A 19852-nucleotide genomic window follows, 5' to 3' on the forward strand; every position below is an offset into this window, starting at 1 on the left:
GACTGAGTGGTGACCTTGGGGGGCTTGTGCCTTGGTGCCCCAGCCTCCCACACGCCCCCCCTGCAGTGGGCCCAGCTGGGTACCAGGCGGAAGGAGCGCAGCACCGACAGATTTCCCATGCGTGACAGGCCCAGCTCCATGAGGCTGAGGATGACGATGATACTGTCGAAGATGTTCCAGCCCTGCTGGAAGTAGTAGTAGGGGTCAAGGGCGATGATCTTGAAGGTCATCTCTGCTGTGAAGATCCCCGTGAAGACCTGGAGAGGCAGCAGGAATCAGGGATTCCCAATTAAACCCTCAGGTCAGCAGGGGCATCCTGCCTCCTGACTCTTGCTCTGGCAAGTTCTCCCTCCTGGGCTGCCAGCTCTGCCTGCACCCAGGATCCCAGTGGGTGCTTGCTTGGCCATGGCCTAGCCCCTTGGGAACAGCTCTCTTCTCTAGCTTGATACCCCCAGGTCTCTTGGCTACTCACCAATACTGATACTAGCCTGGCCCTAGGAAACAACCCAGGCCTGTCTTGGGCTCCACAGAGACAGCTCTTAGAGGGCCCCTGCAGCAGGGGAGCCTGGGGTGCACAGGGAAGGAGCCCCAGACTCCTTCCAGCACGTTTCTCCACAGGAAGTGCCCTCAGCTCACACATGCCAAACCCCAGAGATACTCACAGCGGTCATGACTCAGGCCTGTGCCCATGTGTCCCTGCTGCCTGGAATTCCCTCCCTTCTTGTCCACACGCTGCACTATCTCACTGTAATAACAACCAGCCACCACTTCTCAAGGCCTGACTGTGTGCCAAGTGCTGGGCTAGGATGTTTTACATGTGCTATTTCTTTTAACCTGTCCAACAACCTGACGAGGAAAGTATCATTATCCCCATTTTGCAGGTGAGGAAGCCAAGGCACTGAGAAGTAACTTGTCTGGGGTCATGTAGCTAGAAAGTTTGAGAACCAAGTGATGAACGCAGTGCTGTCCTTCAAGATTTAGAGCAAAACCTCTCCCTTCCAGAAACATTCCTGAGTGGGCAGAGGCTGGGCTTTGCCTGGGTCATTGACTCATGAGTCCTGAGCCACCCAGCCTTGGCCAGCAGAGCCCCATGTTCAAGGATACCATGGTGTGGTGGGCCAGGCAGCTGTGACCACAGCCAGCTGCCATGACGTGTGCCAACTGTTCTGATGGGAACATGATTCCTGGAGGTGGGGATGTCCTGTGAGGGTGTGGCTGGCGGGAAATGGGGGCCTGTATTCAGGGCCTTCCTGGCCATGTTGAGGAGCTGAGGGGCTATTCTGAGGGCAGGGAGAAGGCATGCAGGGTCTTCTGGAGGGGAGGACTGAGGTCAGAGGGCTGGGGTCCCTCTGAGAACAGTGCCAGCCCTGCAGCAACTGTGGAGGACCTGGAGGTAGGAGACAGGGGCATGGCCAAGGAACCTCACAGGGTCAGCAATCAGGGGGGAGGTCACCCTGGCCTCAGCACCCACCCTGAGGGGGCTCTGCACTAAAAGGAGAGAGAGGCCCCTGATGGCCCCCCACACCAGCTTTTCCCCCTCTGCTCAGAAAGGGCCCTGTGGAAGCGGACTACAGGGCAGGAGGATGCTGTTGGCCCCGGGAGAGGCACAAGGATGGCAGGTGGGTGGGCTCCTCTGCACTGCCACTTGGGGCACCAGCCTCCAGCCCAGCACACGTGACTTCAGCAGTCCCTTTAGTGCTCGTGCCAGAGCAAACTGTTCCTCCACTAGCTGGACTCTTGGGGAATGGAAGGACCCCGAAATCCTCTAGCTTCAGCTCTCATGGCTGGGCTGCCTGCATGTGTAGAGAGGCGTCCTTGGGTTCTGCCCCTGGCCCCATCTCTGGCCACCCTCCTGTTCCAGCCACGCTCACCTCCTTGCGGCTCCCTCCTCAGGGCCTCTGCACTTGCTGCTCCCTTTCCCTGGATCACCCCCTCTTCCATCCACAGGGCTCACCCCCTTCAGGTCTCTGCTGAAAAGCCACCTAATTGGTGGGGCTTCCTGATACTTAAAATTGTGCCCACCATACTCCTTATCCCCTTTCCTTGCTTTATTCTTCTCTACCTCACACACCGCCATCTGATAGCTCTGTATTTGTTTCTCAAGTCTCTGTTTAGAATGTAAGCTCCACAATAGGAGGGACCTTTCCAATCTCACCGTGGCTAGAACAGTGTCCAGGCCATAGGTGTCCACCTGTGTTTGCTGAATAAACATACAAAATGGTTGGGCCTCTGACCTTCAGCGCACCATGTCCTCCCTGTCTGGCACCGCTCAGCTCCACTCCCCCATCTGCCAGGATCCTTCCCTGCCCACCTCAGACACACACAGCTGTGCCCTGCTTGGCTTCCCTCAGAGCCCCTAAGGGTGGGGCCTAGTTCGCCCTTTCCTCTGACCCCGTCTCTTGGTCTTCCCCAGCACCTGCCTGGGCACACCAGGGTGCGTGTGTTCGTAAGGCCTGTATGACAGACCCACGAGGGCTAATACTCGTTTCTGGGAATGGAGCTCAGGAAAGGTCCTGCACCCCACTTTGCCCAGGTTGCCAGCTATGCTGGCTACAAGACAGCAGATATCAGGTGGACAAAGGAATCAGGAAGAAAGAGACAGGAGTGCTTTGGGGGAAGTGATAAACAAAAGATTCTTCTGGGACCAACAAGGTCACCTGGAAGCTCTTTAGAAATGCAGTCTTTTTTTTTCCTTATTTTCATAATGTTTTATTCTTGGTGATTATGTATCACAGTGTTTTTTATGAAGCATTATAGGTTGGTTTCCCAGAGGTAGTTTTTTTTTTTGCAATTTTATTTTATTATTATTATTATTTTTTACTCATAAGTGGGAACTAAGAGAGAAAGAAGGAAGGAAAGAAAGACCACAGTGGAGCATTGGACTTGTAGAGGGAGAGAACATACCTTGGGATACAAAGTGGAGTTGAGGGGAAAAGGGGGATGGGGAGGGAGGTTGGGGATAATTGAGTGGGGGACACGGGGTACAATCGCAATTTGTGGTAATGGGCATGCTGGCAGTATGGATCTGGCCTTCATATCTTGGGCACGAGGGGTGATAATCAGCTTTGTACCTCATGAATATTCATAACCAATTAAAAAAACCCCAGAAATGCAGAGTCTTGCAGGATCCCAGCCCTGCTGAATCAGAACCTGCATTTTGACTAGATTTCTAGGCCATTCAAAGTCTGAGAAATGCTGTTCCCAGCACGGGTTCTGAAACTTGATGCAGTCTGGAATCACCTAGGCAGCTTTAAAATACTGATGCCTGGTCCCATGCTAGAGATTCTAGTTAAATTGAGGTACAGCCCAGGTATGGCGATTTAAAAAACTTCCCAGGTGATTCTACTGTGCAGTTAAGCTTGTGAAGTACATGGACTTCGGTATCAGACCTCCTCTTCCATAGAATCACCCAGGGTTTCCAAGGCCATGTGATCAAAGCTCTAATGGTTTAAGACATGCAAGAATGGCAGCCAGGCCTGGGTTCCAAAGCCAGGTCTGCTGCTGGGTGATCTTGGGCTAGTTTCTTCATCTCTCTGAGCCTTCAGTGTGCTCATATGAAAAATGGGGATGATAGTAACTCCATCAGAGGTTTCTAAGAGTTAGAGCTAATGGATGTCACGTGGATGCTCTGTATGAGAGGGCGATTACTATTATCATCAACTGCATTTATTATGACTTCTAAAAGTGGCCAAGAACTCCAGACCCAGGCAGGGGCTGCCTTCAGATATAAACAACTCTGCATGTTTTATAGGCTCTCTGGGAACTGGCAGATGGAAGCTCTGAGCATGGGGACCCACTTCCCCTGACTCCTGGCAGGGTCCACTGGGCCATCAGTGCTAATGGTGGCTTCCCAGGAAGTGGGGAGACTTTGTGGGAACCCCAAACTCTCCTTGACCTTGGCATATGCCTTCAATGGGATCATACTCTACACACTATAAAGCTGCATGTAAAATATAATACCTTGTGAACGTCCTTCCATGCCAATTAAACACAATTTACAGCATCATTTTCTTTTTTCCTTTTTTTGGCATATTCCATTATACGGATGTGTCATAACTAGTTTAACCACTTCCCTGTGACAAGCATTCTTTTTTCCCCTGTTAAAAATACTGCCATAATAAATATTCCTTCACATACATGTTTTAAAACAATTTGTCCAATTCTTTTCTTAGGATGGGTTTCTGGAAATGAAATTGTGTAGTCAATGAACATGTTTAGATATTTGGACTCAAACTGCTAAATGATCCTCAGAGACAGGTTTTAACCAATTCCACAAGCTGCATGTGAGTAACTGTTTTCCTTTAACTATAATAATCTGGGTATTCTATTCCTACTACCTTTTCTAATCCAACAGACATGGTTGTTTTATTGGACTTTTCTTTGATTTTTTTACTTCTTCTATTTCCCATTCATATCCTTTGCTTATTGTTCAATTAGGATGTTTGCTTTCTCTGTACTGTTTATAAATATTCTTTATATATTAAGGATATTATCCCTTTGTCTACTGTATGTATTGCCACAATTTTCCTGGTTTGTCATTATTTTTTTCAATTACAAGATATTTTAAGAATGTATACTTTAAGTATAGAATAACATAATGAGTACCTTTGTACCCACCACCAAACTCTGCTGAATATTAACATTTTGCCACGTTTGCTTCAAATCTTGTTTTATTATTCCTTACAAAATAATAATAGCAAAGACTTAAATAGCGTTTACTATATGCCAGGCACTGTTCTAGTGTTTTGTATATATTAAATCATTTAATTATCACAAAACCCTATGAGATATGTGTTTATTATCCACATTTTATAGGTAGAGAAACTGAGATACAGAGAAGTTAAGCCAATGACCCAAATGACGGCTTCTACTATGAAGTCTTATCCACCACGTGCCATCACGGATAAAACTGAAGCCACCCACAATACTACATTCAGGACAAGGTAATCGCCATCCCAAATTTGGTGTTTATTGTTCCTATACGTTTTTACATTTTTAATGTATATAATAACAACATATACTATTTGCATTAATTTAAGCTTTATATAAATGGGCTATGCTGTATATGTTCTCTTTTTCAAGTTCCTTTTATTCTTAACATCCTGTTTATGGGGTTTATCCATATTGATACATGTATATTTATTCATTCAAATTGTGTACAGTATTTCATTGTATGAATACACCACAATTTATTCATCCATTTTTTTTTCTTTTTTAAAGATGACCGGTAAGGGGATCTTAACCCTTGACTTGGTGTTGTCAGCACCACGCTCACCCAGTGAACTAGCCGGCCATCCCTATATGGGATCCGAACCCATGGCCTTGGTGTTATCACACCACACTCTCCCAAGTGAGCCACGGGCCGGCCCCTATTCATCCATTTTTTTATGGGTAGGTGGACATTTATGTTGATTCCAATTTTCTCTATGACTAACAATGCTGTAAAGAACTTTATTGTGCATGTTTCCTTGTACAGATGTGTGAAACTTTCTTAAGAATTTATATATCTGAAAACGTTGAGTTGGAGGGTATGCACATCAGTGATTTATCAGTATTGTATAGTTGCTCCCCAAAATGGTCATACCAAATCCACACTCTTACACACTGACTTCCCACTGTTCCTCATCCTTGCCAACAACATAGAAGTTTATTTTTGATTCTCTTAAGTGTGAGGAATAATATTTGAACGTTGCTTTAATTTTCATTCCTCCGTGTTTCTCTTCATTATTTAAATAATCACCTGAATTTCCTCTTCTGTGATTTGCCTGTCATCTCCTCTGCCCATTGTTGTGGTTGTGTTTTTACCATTGGGTTATCCCTCTTTTCCTTACTGATGTGAAAGTGTTCAATATTATCTGGATTCCATGTCTTTCTAGTTTTACTGATTTTCATAATGTCAATTTCCAGCTTGTGATAGTGATTTCATTAGTTTATAGTATCCTTTGTTGTACAGACATTATAAATTTTAACATAGGTAAATTTTACCATCTATTCTTTCATGGTGTAAACTTTTTGGATTGTTGAAGAAAGCTTTCCCAACTCCAAAATCTTAAAGCTTTTTCTCCTATTTTCATTCTCAAAGTTTTCAAGTTTTCTTGATCACATTTAGGTGTTAAATCTAATTCCCATGCATCTAATTTATGAGTATGGTGTGAGGCAGGAATCTAAATTCATTTTCTTCCATATATACAAAACCACTCTTCCCAGCATCATTTATTGAATAGTTCATTCTTCTCCTACTGATTTATAATGCCATCTCTGTTATTTACTAAGTCTTCAAATATGTATTGTTCTATTTCTGGGGTTTCAATTCTGCAGCACTGGTCAATTTGTTTTTTTAAAATCTCTGCACCAATACTATAATGTTTTCAGCTTTATAATATATCTTAATATATGGTAGTAAATTCCCCACCTTATTCCTTAATTTATCTTGATAAACTTTACTCTTCCATATGAATTTCAGAGCTATCTTGTCAAATTTCATGAAAAAAGCGTGTTGACATTTTGAGTGAAATTACATTGAAAGTGTAGGTTGACTTGGGAACGGTGAGATCTCTACAATATTCAGATTTTCATCCATGAAAACGGCACATCTCTCCACTTATTTAAATCTTTTGTTTTTAAATAGTCTTCATAATTTTCATATGAAATTTATACATGTTTTGTTAAATTTATTCATAGCTTTTATTGCAGTTGGGTTAACTTTTTAAAATTACTTTCTCCAGTTGACTGTTAATGGTGACTAGGAGCACAGTTTGGTGTATTGAGACTGTACCCACTAATACTGTTGAACTCTCTTATTAGTTCTAATAGCCTCTCTGTAGATTTTCTTAGATTATCTATGTAGACAACAGCATAATCTGGAACATAATGTCAGATCTGTTTTCCTTCCTCCTTTCTTCTGCTTCTTCTCTTCATCTCTCTGCATTACATTCTGGGCAACTTCCTTAGATCTAAATTTATATTCAGTTAATTATCTCCCCAGCTATATTAATGTGCTGTCTGATTTGTGTGTATTGAGATTTTAATCTCAATGGCTACATTTCTCATTTCTAGAGATTTTATTGGGTTCTTTTTCAAAGTTGTCATTCTTTTTTTGTTTTTAATTTCTTCTTTTATGTCTTTAGTTATCACAAACATTCATATTTTATCATCTCTATCCAACAGTTCTGCTATGTGATGTTTTTAAGGGGTGTATATGTGTATGTGTCTATCTGTCTGCTGACTCTTGCTCATGGTGGAATATTTCCTTGTGTGTTTTGTAATTTGGGGAATTCAGTTTGGCCTGGATTAAAGGTGTGTCCTTCCAGAGAAGTGTTGTGCTTGCCTCTTTCAGGGGCCCTAAGATATCATCCCAGGATCATTTTATATGTTAATTATTTAGACATAGGCTTCAGGACCACTCAGGTATAAATTTGAACCCCAAATCTATATAAGGCCAAATCCATAGTCACAAAGTTCTACGAGTTACTTTCTTTCCCCTTTCAGCCCTGGCTGAGACAGGGCTTTTTTATCATTTCCCAGTGTCAGTGCATAGGTTTTTTCTGGTTCACAATTTTACTGAATGTGTGGTCATATTCTTATGGGGCCACTCAGTACCAATCCCCACTTATACTGTCCCAAGGCTGAGTGTCTTGTTTTATTTCTACGTGTTCATTAGAATCCAAACCTCCAGATTACCCAAATCAACACTCCCTCCATCCCCCTGCCCTAGGGCAATTAAAGAACCATTTCACATGTTCATTGCTATGGGTTTTATACCCCTCTTTGTTTTTGGCACTTGTAGATTCTGCTACTTTCTCATGCATTTAGCTGTGCATTGCAAAGAAAGTTTGCTATATTTGTAATTGTTGCATAATAGGAGACTTTACAGGTTTTCATGTCTGTAATGCTCCTGGGAACAGAAGTTTCATTTGTCTTTTATCTTTTGTTTACGTGATGGGCTAAAACCAATCTTCTTTACGGAATTTGTCTTTAGAGACATGCTAAGAAAGACTTTTCCCATGCCAACATTTTTTACTCATGCTTGTTTTTGTGGTTTAATTTCTTTATACTTAATATTTAAACAACGTAGAACATGTTAAATTCAAGAAAATCAAAACCTTACATACTAGCAATAAAACTACCCAAACAGAACAAAATATAACTATAACTCAACTGCATTGCCTATTATCAATAATTGAACCATGAGTTTAACACAATTGCAATTCAACAAGTTGATTATCCAGTGAAGCCACCAGAGCTCTTCACCAACCTGACTTGCTGCTCAATCCATGCCAACGGTCACATTGCAATAAAATCACACTCAACTGCAACCCTACATAACCACCATCTGAAGACAACCCAACACACCCAACAGTGTCGTAAGACTATAATAGACTGAGATATAGCTTTCTCTTCTGTTTGCATGTAGAAGAAGGACAGGAAAGTAAAATTACAGCAAAATGGACTCAAATTAGTGAAAAAATTTGAATAGATCCTGCATACAGCTATCTACAGTCCTGGGTTTAGAAAGTCATAAGAGAAGAAATTTTTCACGCCCCACAGTGTGGGTGACCTACCTACCTGCGAGGGCCACCTGAGCAGCTGGGCCTGAGACAGGGCTGGGTCTGCAGTAAGAGAGAGCTTAGACTGAATGGTCAGGGATCCCCTTCCCTCACCCAACCTCAGTGATGATCCCAGGAGCTCCTTTCTGAGGCCAGTGGGTGCTTGCCAGCCCCATCTCAGGATACTGTGGAGAAGGGATAACTCTCTTTACCTGGCAGAGCCAATATGGCCTTGTCCCTGGGATTCAGGACAGTGGCTATATGCCCAACTCTAATCTCACCATGTCACCCCTCCTGTCACCAATATAGATGGGTCTTAGTGTCCCCATCTCTGAATAGCAGAGGCAGGACTTGATATGGTCTTAAGGAAAAAAAATAGAATTAGAACCCAGACATTCTGACTTCTTTAACAACAACCACAATAACAACCACAGCTATCATTTATTTTGAGTGCTTATTGTTTATCAAACTCTGAGCCAACACATTACACACATTATCTTATTCAATCCTCATTAGCTTCCTATGAGATCGATACTGTCATACTAATTTTACATTTATTAAATTCGACAAATACTTATTGTGCCAATTACTGAGAGTAAGTAATTTGCTTGAGGTCACATAGTTAGTAAGAGCTGAGTCAGAATGCAAATCTGGCTCTGCCTGATTTATTCACTACACCCAGCTATCCATTCACCCATCCATCCATCTCTCTATCCTTCCCTCCCTCCCTCTATCCATCATCCACTCATTCTTTCCCCCATCCAACAACACTGACATTCATCTATGCAAGCTTTGTCCATAAGAGAGCTGCCTCTTTCGGCAGGCACTCTCCTCCTCCATCTGCTAATTGCAAAATCTCATGTCTGCACACATTTCAGCTTTCCCTCCAACTCACTTTTGTTTTCTAGTCTCCGGGCATCTTTGTAATATATTAACCCCAACCTTCCATTCCAAATCTGCATCTCTCAGCTCTTAGAAGCTGACCCTGAGACTCCCCTCCCTCCTCAAGATGTCTTCCATGATGACCCCCCACCCTTGAAAGATCCTTTTGTGTTCAGGATCCCTTCTCCCTTACCCATGAAGGCTGCGCCAGCTGGCCACTGCCCCTCACACCAGAGTGCTCATTTGAGAGCCAGCTGCAGGCAGCCCTTACCAGGTTTCCGACCTGCAACATCTCTTCGAACTCGGTTGTCATGTTGTAGTGTTCCAGCGCCATGAAAAGTGTGTTGAGCACGATGCACATGGTGATGGTAAGGTCAGCGAATGGGTCCATGACCAGGAACTTCACTGTCTGCTTGATGGACATCCACAGGGGGCAGCACTCCCAGATCAGGTAGCGCTGGGCGAAGCGGTTCCAGCACGGTGGACACTTGCGCTGAGACTCCTCCAACTCTGGGGGGATGGCCAGCAAGTTAGTTTTTGTTCGCTGAGTCATACATATCTGGTGGTATTCCAGAAAAGATTTATGACTTGCTTGGGGAGATGATAGGGCTGCTACATGACAGCGGGGTGGTGAGTGGGGCAGGGAAGGCTAATGAAATGGGTTGACCTGTGTGCCGGCTCCTTACTCTGGAAATGAGACAAGAGGGCCACAGGGACAGGAGAACAAGAGGGATGGAAGGAAAACTGGGACAGGACCAAATAGGACAAATGTGGGCTCACTTGAGATAACAGTCCCATATAGATGTTGTCTATAGGGGGACGCCAGGCGAGGATAGGTTGAAAATGATGAGACAATAACTGGGACAGGAAATTCAGACACAGAACACCAGGACAGGACATGTAGGAACAGATGAGAACATCTGGGACATGTCAGGACAGCTGGGCGAGGGGGTGGTGCTTGGGACTGGCTGGGAAAGACGAGAATACATCTGGGACAGGAGGTAATAAGACAGGGGTGCGAAATTGGAACGGGACAAACGTGGGGTTGCTAGGGTGGGACTGACTAGGACAGATGCGGGGTGCTTGGAATGGTCTGAGGTAGATATGGGAAGGCTGGGAATAGGCTGGAACAGGAATGGCTATGCTTGGGACAGGATGGGCCTAGACAGACGTGGGTATGCTGGGAGAGGATGGGAATAGACCGACAAGAGCCTGGGATAGGCCAGAACAGATGTGGAAACATCTGGGACAGGCCAGGACCGATATGGGAGTGTTTGGAAGAAACACAGACATGGGGATGCCTGGGAAAGAACAAGCTGAAACAGATGAAAAGACACTTAAGCACAGGCAAGGACATACCAGGCTACTAAGGACAGAAAAGTCTGGGAGAGTTGTGGGGACACCTAAGGCAGGCCAAGACAGATGGGTGATGCCTGACTTAGGCTGAGACAAAGATGACGGCACCCAGAGTGGAAGTAGGGAGTGTTTGGACAGGACCGGGGGCGGGGCGGGTGCTGACCTTCCAGTGCGCTGGTGAGGACACTGACTGCGCTGAGGGCCCTCTGCCGTGCTCCCGGCTCCTCGAAGCCATCTGCACCCGGAGCCTGCGGGGTCAGCATCTGGGGCCCACCTGGCTCCTCTGACGGTGTGGTCTGGGTGCAACCAGGAGATACGCATCAGCCTGGGGGTCAGGTCTTGCCCCCCAGCCCCAGTCCTGCTGGACCTGGGGCAGCCAGCCCAGGCTCAGTCTGGGGAGGTCACAGGGGGACAGGATAGAGGTCTTGATGGGACATTGGATGTTGGGCTTCTCTCTTCCCAACTCCCTCCCAGTTAACAACTTCCCCCATCCATCCGGCCAATTGTCATCTCCTTCATTCTTTTTTCTTCTTCACCTCTTGTCAGAGGTGATTCCTGTGTGTGGTCAGGAAACTACATGTATCACGGGTCCTTCCTGTGCCAGATGCTGTTATATACATTAGCACATGCAAAAAATGATCTGGCAGCCTTAATTGACCACAAGCTCCCTAGAGTCAAGAGCATAAAGAAACTGAAAAAAAAAAAAACAAAAACAAAAAACCCCATAAAAAACCCAACAACTAACATGCTCTAAGATGATTAATAGAAGCATAAAGTACAATCCTTAGACATGGCTGGTGGGAGGCCATGTCTTTTGTAGGGGTAGTTTGGCTGGATCTACCAAGAAAATTTTAAGTTGACCCTGCAATTCCTTGCCTAGTAATCTAACTTCATAAATTAAGCATGTGCACCAAAAAAATACATAAATGATGTTCATTGCAGCATTGTTCCTAATACCATAAAAACAAAACAACCAATCAATAGGAAGAATATTAAAATCAATTATAGATACAACCCAACTCTGGCCTTTGATACAGACAACAAAGAGAATAAGGCAGTTCTGTGTGTGCTCCCAAGGGAGCATCTCCAAGACAAACAGTTTGATGAAAAAACAAGAAAAAGATCTGGAAGATACACACTTCCAGATACCTGGGGAATGGGGCTGTGGGGAGGGGAAAGAGAGGGAGAAGTTCCCTTTTCACCATTGGATTTGTTTTCAACATGCATGCATCATTTTTGCAGGTGAAAGAACCAGGCCTGAAAACAGAGATGTGGAGTGCCCTGAGGAAGGGAGGTGGCAGGCAGGCAGGCAGGCTCTAGGCTTACACAGAGCCCCCACAGAACAAGCACGGTCCACAAAGGTGTCACTTCAGCAGAGCCCTGCATGGCCACAGCCCATGTGCCTGAGCTGCAGCTGCTGAAGGAACGGGACTGTTCAGCAGGCAATATAGCGAGGCTCTGCAGTCTTTGCAGGGCAGAGGGAGGGTGGGCCTAGGCTACCCAGGATGGCAGAGCCAGGGACTGGGGTGTGTACCAAAAAGATCTGGGCTCAAGTAGATCAATCTTTGTCATGGATGAGACTGCTCCAAAATGTTACCTAGGAAGGTACTGAGCTCCCAGCCACAGAAGCATTCAAGTAGGGGCACTGGAGAGGGCTGAGGTGGCTGGTGCAACAGTACTACCCTAGGTCCAATACAAATTTGGCCAGCTTAAGTCACAAGCATGTCTCTAATTCTCCAAACTTCTCCTCTCCTTCTCCTTCTTTATCATCTATGATAGTTTGGGTTATCATTTTGCAAATATTTACTCTCTTTTCCCTCCCACTGTGTGTGAAGTAAACTTCCTTGCCCCAGGATGAAAGACTTGCTTTGCCCAATGGAATTCTAGTGGACGTGATGTGAATAGAAGCCTTTAATATGCTCGAGCTGTTTGCCTTGCTCTTGTGCTCCAGGAATCCTCCATGAAAAGAGCTTCCCTAGGTAGCTGCCATCCTTTCAGCCTGAGCCTCAGAACAAAGACACATGGAGCAGCCCTGAGCCTAACCCACAGTGGGGAGCCAAACCCCACCAATGTGCAGTCTGAAGCAGAGCTTTCCAGTGAAGCCAAACCTACACTGGACAAATCGTAGTCAACCTGCAGATAAGTGAGCATGAGAATGAAGGCTTGTTGTTAGCCATTGACTTTTGGGATAGTTTGTTACACAGCATTATTGTCACAATAGCTGACTGATACACTACCCTAGTGCAAGCTATCATCATCTCTTTCCTAAAACTACTCCAAAAGCCTACCTAGCTTATTTTTCTTCTTCTCTTCCCTCTATTCTCTACATAGCAGAAAAGGATTCCCTAAAAAGGTAAGTCAGATAACGTCACTTCTCTGCTCAACATTTCTCCTTACCCCACTGCTCCCATTTTCTCAGAGTATATATCCAAACTTTTTGATCACCTACAATGCCCTGCACAGTCCAAGTCCTAACTCGCTAAACTCATTTTATATCCCTCCTAATTCCTCCACCACACCTGGCCCTACCAGGCCCTCTCATCCCTTGAATATGTCAAGCCCACTCCTCAGAGCATTTGTATGTGGTATTCCCTTTGTCTAGAACACTATTCCTCCACATCTTTGTGGATGGCTCCCTAAGATCATTTGCCTTTCGATTTTAATGTCACCTCCTTGGTTGGGTTTTCTCGAGTATTCTAATGGCCCTCATCCCTACAATAACTCCAACTTCTCTCTCCTTTGCTCCCCCTAGCAACTGTCTGTTACATGACCCCACATTACTCCCTGAAAATATCGATCAGTTTACTGTCTGTCTTCCTGACTACAGTGTAAACTCCAGGAGGGCAGAGATCTTGTCTGTTTTGTTCACTGCTATATCCCCAGAGCCTCAAACACTGCCTGGCACTCAACACAGCATACTGGCACTAGATAAATACAGATGTTCCCCAACTTAAGATGGTTTGACTTACAATTTTTTGACCTTATGATGGGTTTCTCAGGGTATTAAATGCATTTTTGACTTAAGATATTTTCAAGTTATGATGGGTTTATTGAGACATATCCCATCGTATGTTAAGAAGTATCTGTATTGGTTGGATAGATAAATACTTGGGAATCAGTAGGCTTGGGTTAGAGTTCCAGCTGTGCCCCTCACTTGCTAGATGACCAGTGGAAAAGAGAATGAAAGCTAATGTGTGGTGGGAGAAAAAGAATGGTCATTCAGTACACTCTCCCCACACCCTTCTGGCCTTCTGGGACCGGGCACTCTCCTACAGGCAGGGAACAAAGTAAATCTTCACCTCCTACCCCCCAATCTGGATAAACGAAATGCGAGCTGCCTTTTGGGCTGGCCCTTTCTGCCCTGTCCCATGTTGATTAGGCACCCATGATGTACCTGACACTGTGCTTTGTTTTCAGACTAGAACTGAGCAGAAATGTCTCATTGGGGACCCAGTGGAAGCAGAGAAGGCATTCCAAGGGGCCTGCAGCCTGCTAATCTCTTTGACTTTTCAAATGTCTCCATCTTGGTTGCTAATTCCTTTAACATTGCAAATGACCCCATCTTGGCCTGATAATCCCTTTAAGGTTACAAATGGGCCCTACAGAAGTGAGAATGGGTGAAGTCAGAGTTCCCGGTAATGAAGTGTTTGAACTTGGATTCCTCCCGACATGTGCAGCACAATGAGATGATTTTCTCCCTAATGAGATTAGGAAATTCTATTAGCGCTCCGGCTGCTGACCTGATTCCATAAGGCTGAGGGTCCTGGGCTGAACCTGCCTGGTTTAATGATCCTGGAAGCCAGATAACCCACCCTTGGGTGATGGGTGGGGGCCTCCCCAGCTCCACCCAGAAGCTGTGGTCTGCCCCCCATGGGTACCCAGGTTCCTCTCCTTCACATTTTGCTCCAGAGGACTCAGCAATGCACCCCAGGAGTCTTTACTGTTCCCTACTCAATAGTACCAATAATAGATAATGATAACGTAAATGTAAGGCAAGTGCTGGTCTAGCTCTGGACCTGTTTTAACTCTTTTGTTCTCACCACAACCTGTTGACATAAGTATTAATTTTATTTCCACTTTATAGATGAGGAAATTGAGGCAAAAAGATTAATTAACCTGTGCAAAGTCCCACAGTCAGAGCAAGAGTCTGAGCTGGAGCAAAAGAGGCCATTGGCCAGGTGCCCTCCCTGTGCAGCCCACCTCCACCTTCCTGGCTGAGTCTCCCCATCAGCCTCAGCTTCTTCAGAAAGTTTACCCTCTTCCATCCCTATGGGCCTTGGGGTCTGAGCTTCACACTAGGCTTTTTCTTGGGTGGGCTGCTGTGGGCACTGTGTTGGGGGCAGGGTCAGCAAGAACATTTGACAGCTGACTGTGTGGGCAGTCATCCATCTGCCATCGGACGGCTGACTGAGTGGCCAGAGATCTGACTGGCCTTCCTTGATCGGGCCAGTCCATCCCATCACCTTTTTGACAATAACTCCAACTCCTCTGCCCTTTGCTCCCTGTGTCCCAGCCACACTGACGTCACAACATTTCCTCCAACAAGCGAGGTGTGCCTTTGTCTCAGGGCCTTTGCATGTGCTGTTCTCTATGCCTGGAGCATGCTTTTCCAGATGATAGTAACAGTGGTATGTTATTACAGTGTTACAACAACATCAACACACCCATGTACGTTTTGAGTGCTTTATCCTTATTAGCCCTCTCAACAATCCTGAGATGGGTATTTTTAAGTCATTTTACAGATGACAGACTCGAGGCACAGAGAAGTAAAGTAACTTTCCCACAACCATCCAGCTAGTAAGCTGTGAGCTAAGATTCAAACCCGGTTTGTCTCCAGAGTCTGGGTGCTAACCACTCTCTATACCACCACTGTTAGTTTCAGAAAGCAGCTTGGCTCCCAGCCTTGCCTCCTCCTGTCTTTGTTTAAGTGCCTCCCTTTCCTTTTTATCTGCTTCTCCACACCAACAGCACTTATTAGTTGGGCTGATACTGAGTTCCCAGTTGGTAAAGTACTGGACTATTTCAAACTTGGTGCATAATTGCTGTCCAGGACCCCTACAGTGTCCCCTTGTCATCCTGGCCCTTCTCCCAGGTCCCCTGGGTAGCTTGCCCATGATCCAGCAACTCTAAAGGTCTATCACCTGGCACAGCACAGGGCTTCCAGGATATTGGTCCTGTGCCACCATGGCATCTCGGTGTCTATGCCTTACCAGTTGTGAAATATTTAACTAGCATCCCTGCCTATCACCATTACACATCATATATACATATACGTACGCGTTTTCCTTCTTTGATTCTTGTCTGTCTGTTCCCATTTGCATGGAACCTCTATGAGGGCCGATTTTTTTGTAGGTTTATTCACCCCAGAGCCCAGCACATGATAGATACTCAATAAATATTTGGCTAGTATTTTTGGCCCTAACCCAGGTGATCACTTTGGGAGGACAGATCGGCCCCGGTGCCTGCATCGTGGGCTGGCTCACCGTGTCTGGGGGGCGCTCCAGCATCATAGGGCGGAGGAGGCAGCTCCCTGGGGATGTGGCCTCAGGGTCACCTGCCCCCAGCAACGAGACCACCCCATTGCAGTCCACAGTGCTGTTCCTTTTGCCATTGAGGGCGTGGCCAGGAGCTGAGGTCCCAGGACTCAGCTGTCCTTGGGCACTGGGCCGGCGCAGGGGCCAGGGCACCAGCAGTGATGTGCGGTGGCTTTCACTCTCCCCTGCTGTGCTGTTTTCATCATCTGCAAAATCTGTCTCGGAACCCAGGTCTCGCCGGCGAAAGGTGAAAATGCTGCCGCGGCTGGAGCGTGGCTTCATAGAAGTCCTGCTGAGGCCATGGGTGAGGCTGAGACGATTCTGAGGGCACGGGGAGAGGAGACGTGACCAAGACAGCTCTTCACGTGCTCCCAGCCCAGGTCTGTGGCACTGGCCCCAGATCAACTTCTTGGAGCACTGAGGGCTTTTGCTGGCCACACAGGAACTGGGTGGGCTGAGCCAGGGGGTACTTAGAAGAGAGGATGTGGGGTTCGAGGTAATCCTACACCTTCTGGGATTTCTACGCACCTCATGTCTAGCCCTCTGGTGCTTTGATCCTGAAGTTTATTTGGGCCTGAAGGTGGGCTAAGGCTGGGCAGGGGAAAGAGGAAGGAAGGCTCCTGGTGTTGCAGACAGGCCTGGCCCAAGCAGGACCTGGGGCACTCAGCCATGCCTCCACACTCATGTGGGCATGCCCTTGGGCTCCTGCCAATCCATACCATGGCATATCCCCCAGCTCCAATGCTGGGGGACTGGCCCCAGGTTGGGGATATTATAACACCCAAACCTACCCTGCCCCTCTGCCCAGGGGCCCTCTACTCCAAGAATGGCCATGGGAAACAGGAATGTCTGGGAGAGAGTTCAAGGATGCTCTCCTTAGGGAGCAACCATGGGGGCCGTGACTGTACCAGGGGACTAGCGTGATGGGCTTTTGATGACAGACCCACCCTGAAAGAGCCAGAACCACTGTTGGGGATTACCATTGCTCTGGGACCATCTTCCGAGTCAGACTTGGGCAACCTGTCATCCCCACACTCCTCCGTCCCTGAAGACATTCGTTTTCTCCTCTTGCTTCTTTTCTCGTGGGAAGTTACTGGGGCCAAGGGGGACATCTCCAAAGAGCTACGGGATACGGTATCCACACCCCTGATGGTGAGGGCCTAGAAGAGGGTGGAGGAAGTGATGTCTTTGTCATTGACACTTTGTGCAGCCTCAGGCTCAGGTAAGTCAGGCACCTCTCAGTAACTTGGTTTTTTGCATCAGTAAGTGAGCTTTCACACTTATCCCCAAATGATGGCATCATGGAGACAAACTCAGACAGACCCAGAATGTTTTGAGAAAGATCAAGATATAAGAAGGAAGAAAGGAGTGGCTGGGGTGAGCAGCCCTCAGAAGAGGGTAGCGAGGGTCAAGTGTGGGACAGGTGGGAAGGGAGTGTGGATGAACAGAGGAAGTGGCAGAACTAGAGGGCAGAGGATCTTCCAGAAGGTTCAGCTGGCCGATGGGGTACTGGACGAGGGTGCATGGGGCAGTGAGAAGAACATGTGGATGCAGACAGTCTGGCTTCTGATAGCTTGCTGTGTCATTAGCCTCCAGCATCCACCATGTGGGGGACTACCGGTAGCCAGGGCAGCATCACTAGTGCTTATTTTCTGAGCTGGCTCAAGCCTCTGATATTGGACCTTCCACTCTACCCCACCAGAAGGCATCACTTGACCAGAATAACCTATGTCCACGGACACATGGATCTCTTTTGTCCATGCACTGTGCTCACAGGGACCACCTTTACCCAGGAGCCACCACCTTTACCCAGCATGCCCCACTTTCACCTGGAAGACATCAAGACCACAGGGAATGACTACCCAGTATACACAACCCTCATAGGACCCACCTTACCCAGCAGGTACCACTTTTATCCAGCAAACACTTCACTAACAGGTACTGTCTTTATACAGCAGGTTCCAATTTTTGCCTATGGGCACTGGCTTTACCCAGCATGCACCACACCTTTAGGTACCCAGAGTCAGGTGAGAGCGTGATCTGGAGGCTCACTGGCTGCACTGCTTACCTCATGCTCTTTCTTGAGCATCTCCATGGCCTCCTGGATGCGCTTTTCCTTCTCCTCAGTCTCAGCAATGGTGGCTTGGTTTTGTTCCTCATAGGCCATGGCAACCACAGCCAGGATCAGGTTCACCAGGTAGAAGGAGCCCAGGAAGATGACAAGCATGAAGAAGATCATGTAGATCTTCCCTGCAGACCTCAGGGTCTGGAAGAGCAAGAAGGAAGAGGTTGTCCTCACTGGGGCCCCTTCTGGGTTATGGCATTTCCGAGTCACCCAGTCTGGTTGTGCCAGGGGTTCAAATAGCCTCAGCCTGGGAGGTGGGTGGGAGGGGGTGTCCCACCTATAGAGAAGGACATGTGCTAACCTACAGAAGAGAATGACCCATACAGCGGGGCAGTGTCCCACCCAAAGAGGCAGGAATGTCTCACCCATCTGGGGGAATGTTGTGCCCTCATAGGGAGAGTATTCCATCCTATAAGATGGAGGATGGAGAAGTGTCCTATTCACAGAGTAAAGTGTCCTATATAAAGGGATGGTTACTTGGCCACTAGCAGAAACAAAATGTCTTTGCTTGCTGAACCCCTCTTTCTCAGATGAAAGTTTCCTTATTCCCTATCCCTTCCACAGCTCTTGGCAATGGGGAAGCTGCTGGGGCCACTTCTGGCTAGTGACTTGTGCACCCCGGGCCCTGGGCCCATACCTGGCATCCCTTTGCTGGCCCGAGCACCCACGCACCTGCTGATAGAGGCGCTCCCAACAGTCTTGTGTCATCAGGCGAAAGAGTGCAAGGAAGGCCCAGGCGAAGGAGTCAAAACTGGTGTAGCCATGGTCAGGATTCTCGCCTGCCTTTAGGCACCGGTAGCCCTCAGGACATGTCCTACAGCCAAACACACACACTCTGTCCCATGCTGCAAGGGGTCCTCTGTCCTTGAGACCTTCCCTGGGCCTGGCTCTTCACCCTCGGCAGCCCAGCATATGCTCCCCTGTTCCATAAGGCTGAGCTTCACAAACCAAGTGCCATGCTGCAGGGTCCTGCCTCCAGGACTTTGTTCATGCTGTGCCTCCCACCTGGGACACCATCTTCCTTTTTTTTCTACCTGTCTGTATTCTGCTAGACTTAAATCCAGCTCCCTTCTGCCCACACGACATGCCATCCCCGGCCACTGTCTGAGTTGCCTCTCTGAGAGGAAGTGTGAGGTCCTGGCTTGCGTCTCTGCCTTTGCCTATCTTTGGGAGCTGAGCACAGGGCAGGCACCTGGGGGAAGCAGTGAGTCTTGGCTGAGCTGAAAGGGATGAGCCCAGGGCAAAAGCAAGGTAGCAGGGTTGAGGGATGATTCTGGGGGGGCCCGGCCATATGTGGAGAACATGCCCATTTGCACCACTATGCATGCAGGCGCTGGTTCAGTGAGGCAGATCCACAGCTCTGGGATCTGGAGGTAATAGCCTTTCTCCCAAAGAGGGAGCACTGCGCT

The 19852-nt window shown here is 47.1% G+C and overlaps 1 protein-coding gene across 8 annotated transcripts in view; it reads right to left on the reverse strand.

Moving 5' to 3' along the window:
- The window catches only part of SCN5A (sodium voltage-gated channel alpha subunit 5), a 77528-nt gene that overhangs the window by 33476 nt on the left and 24200 nt on the right, over nt 1-19852 (reverse strand). For all 8 annotated transcript variants that reach the window (XM_063114359.1, XM_063114357.1, XM_063114356.1 and 5 more), the window contains exons 8-14: nt 19116-19257; nt 18387-18584; nt 17299-17478; nt 16268-16639; nt 10948-11080; nt 9700-9938; nt 84-257 (exon numbers count right to left, since the gene is read on the reverse strand). In XM_063114359.1, the coding sequence (XP_062970429.1) occupies nt 84-257; nt 9700-9938; nt 10948-11080; nt 16268-16639; nt 17299-17478; nt 18387-18584; nt 19116-19257 (1438 nt within the window). The remainder of the gene's footprint in view (nt 1-83; nt 258-9699; nt 9939-10947; nt 11081-16267; nt 16640-17298; nt 17479-18386; nt 18585-19115; nt 19258-19852) is intronic.

This window comes from Cynocephalus volans, chromosome 11, assembly GCF_027409185.1.
Source record: "Cynocephalus volans isolate mCynVol1 chromosome 11, mCynVol1.pri, whole genome shotgun sequence".
Classification (NCBI taxonomy): domain Eukaryota; kingdom Metazoa; phylum Chordata; class Mammalia; order Dermoptera; family Cynocephalidae; genus Cynocephalus; species Cynocephalus volans.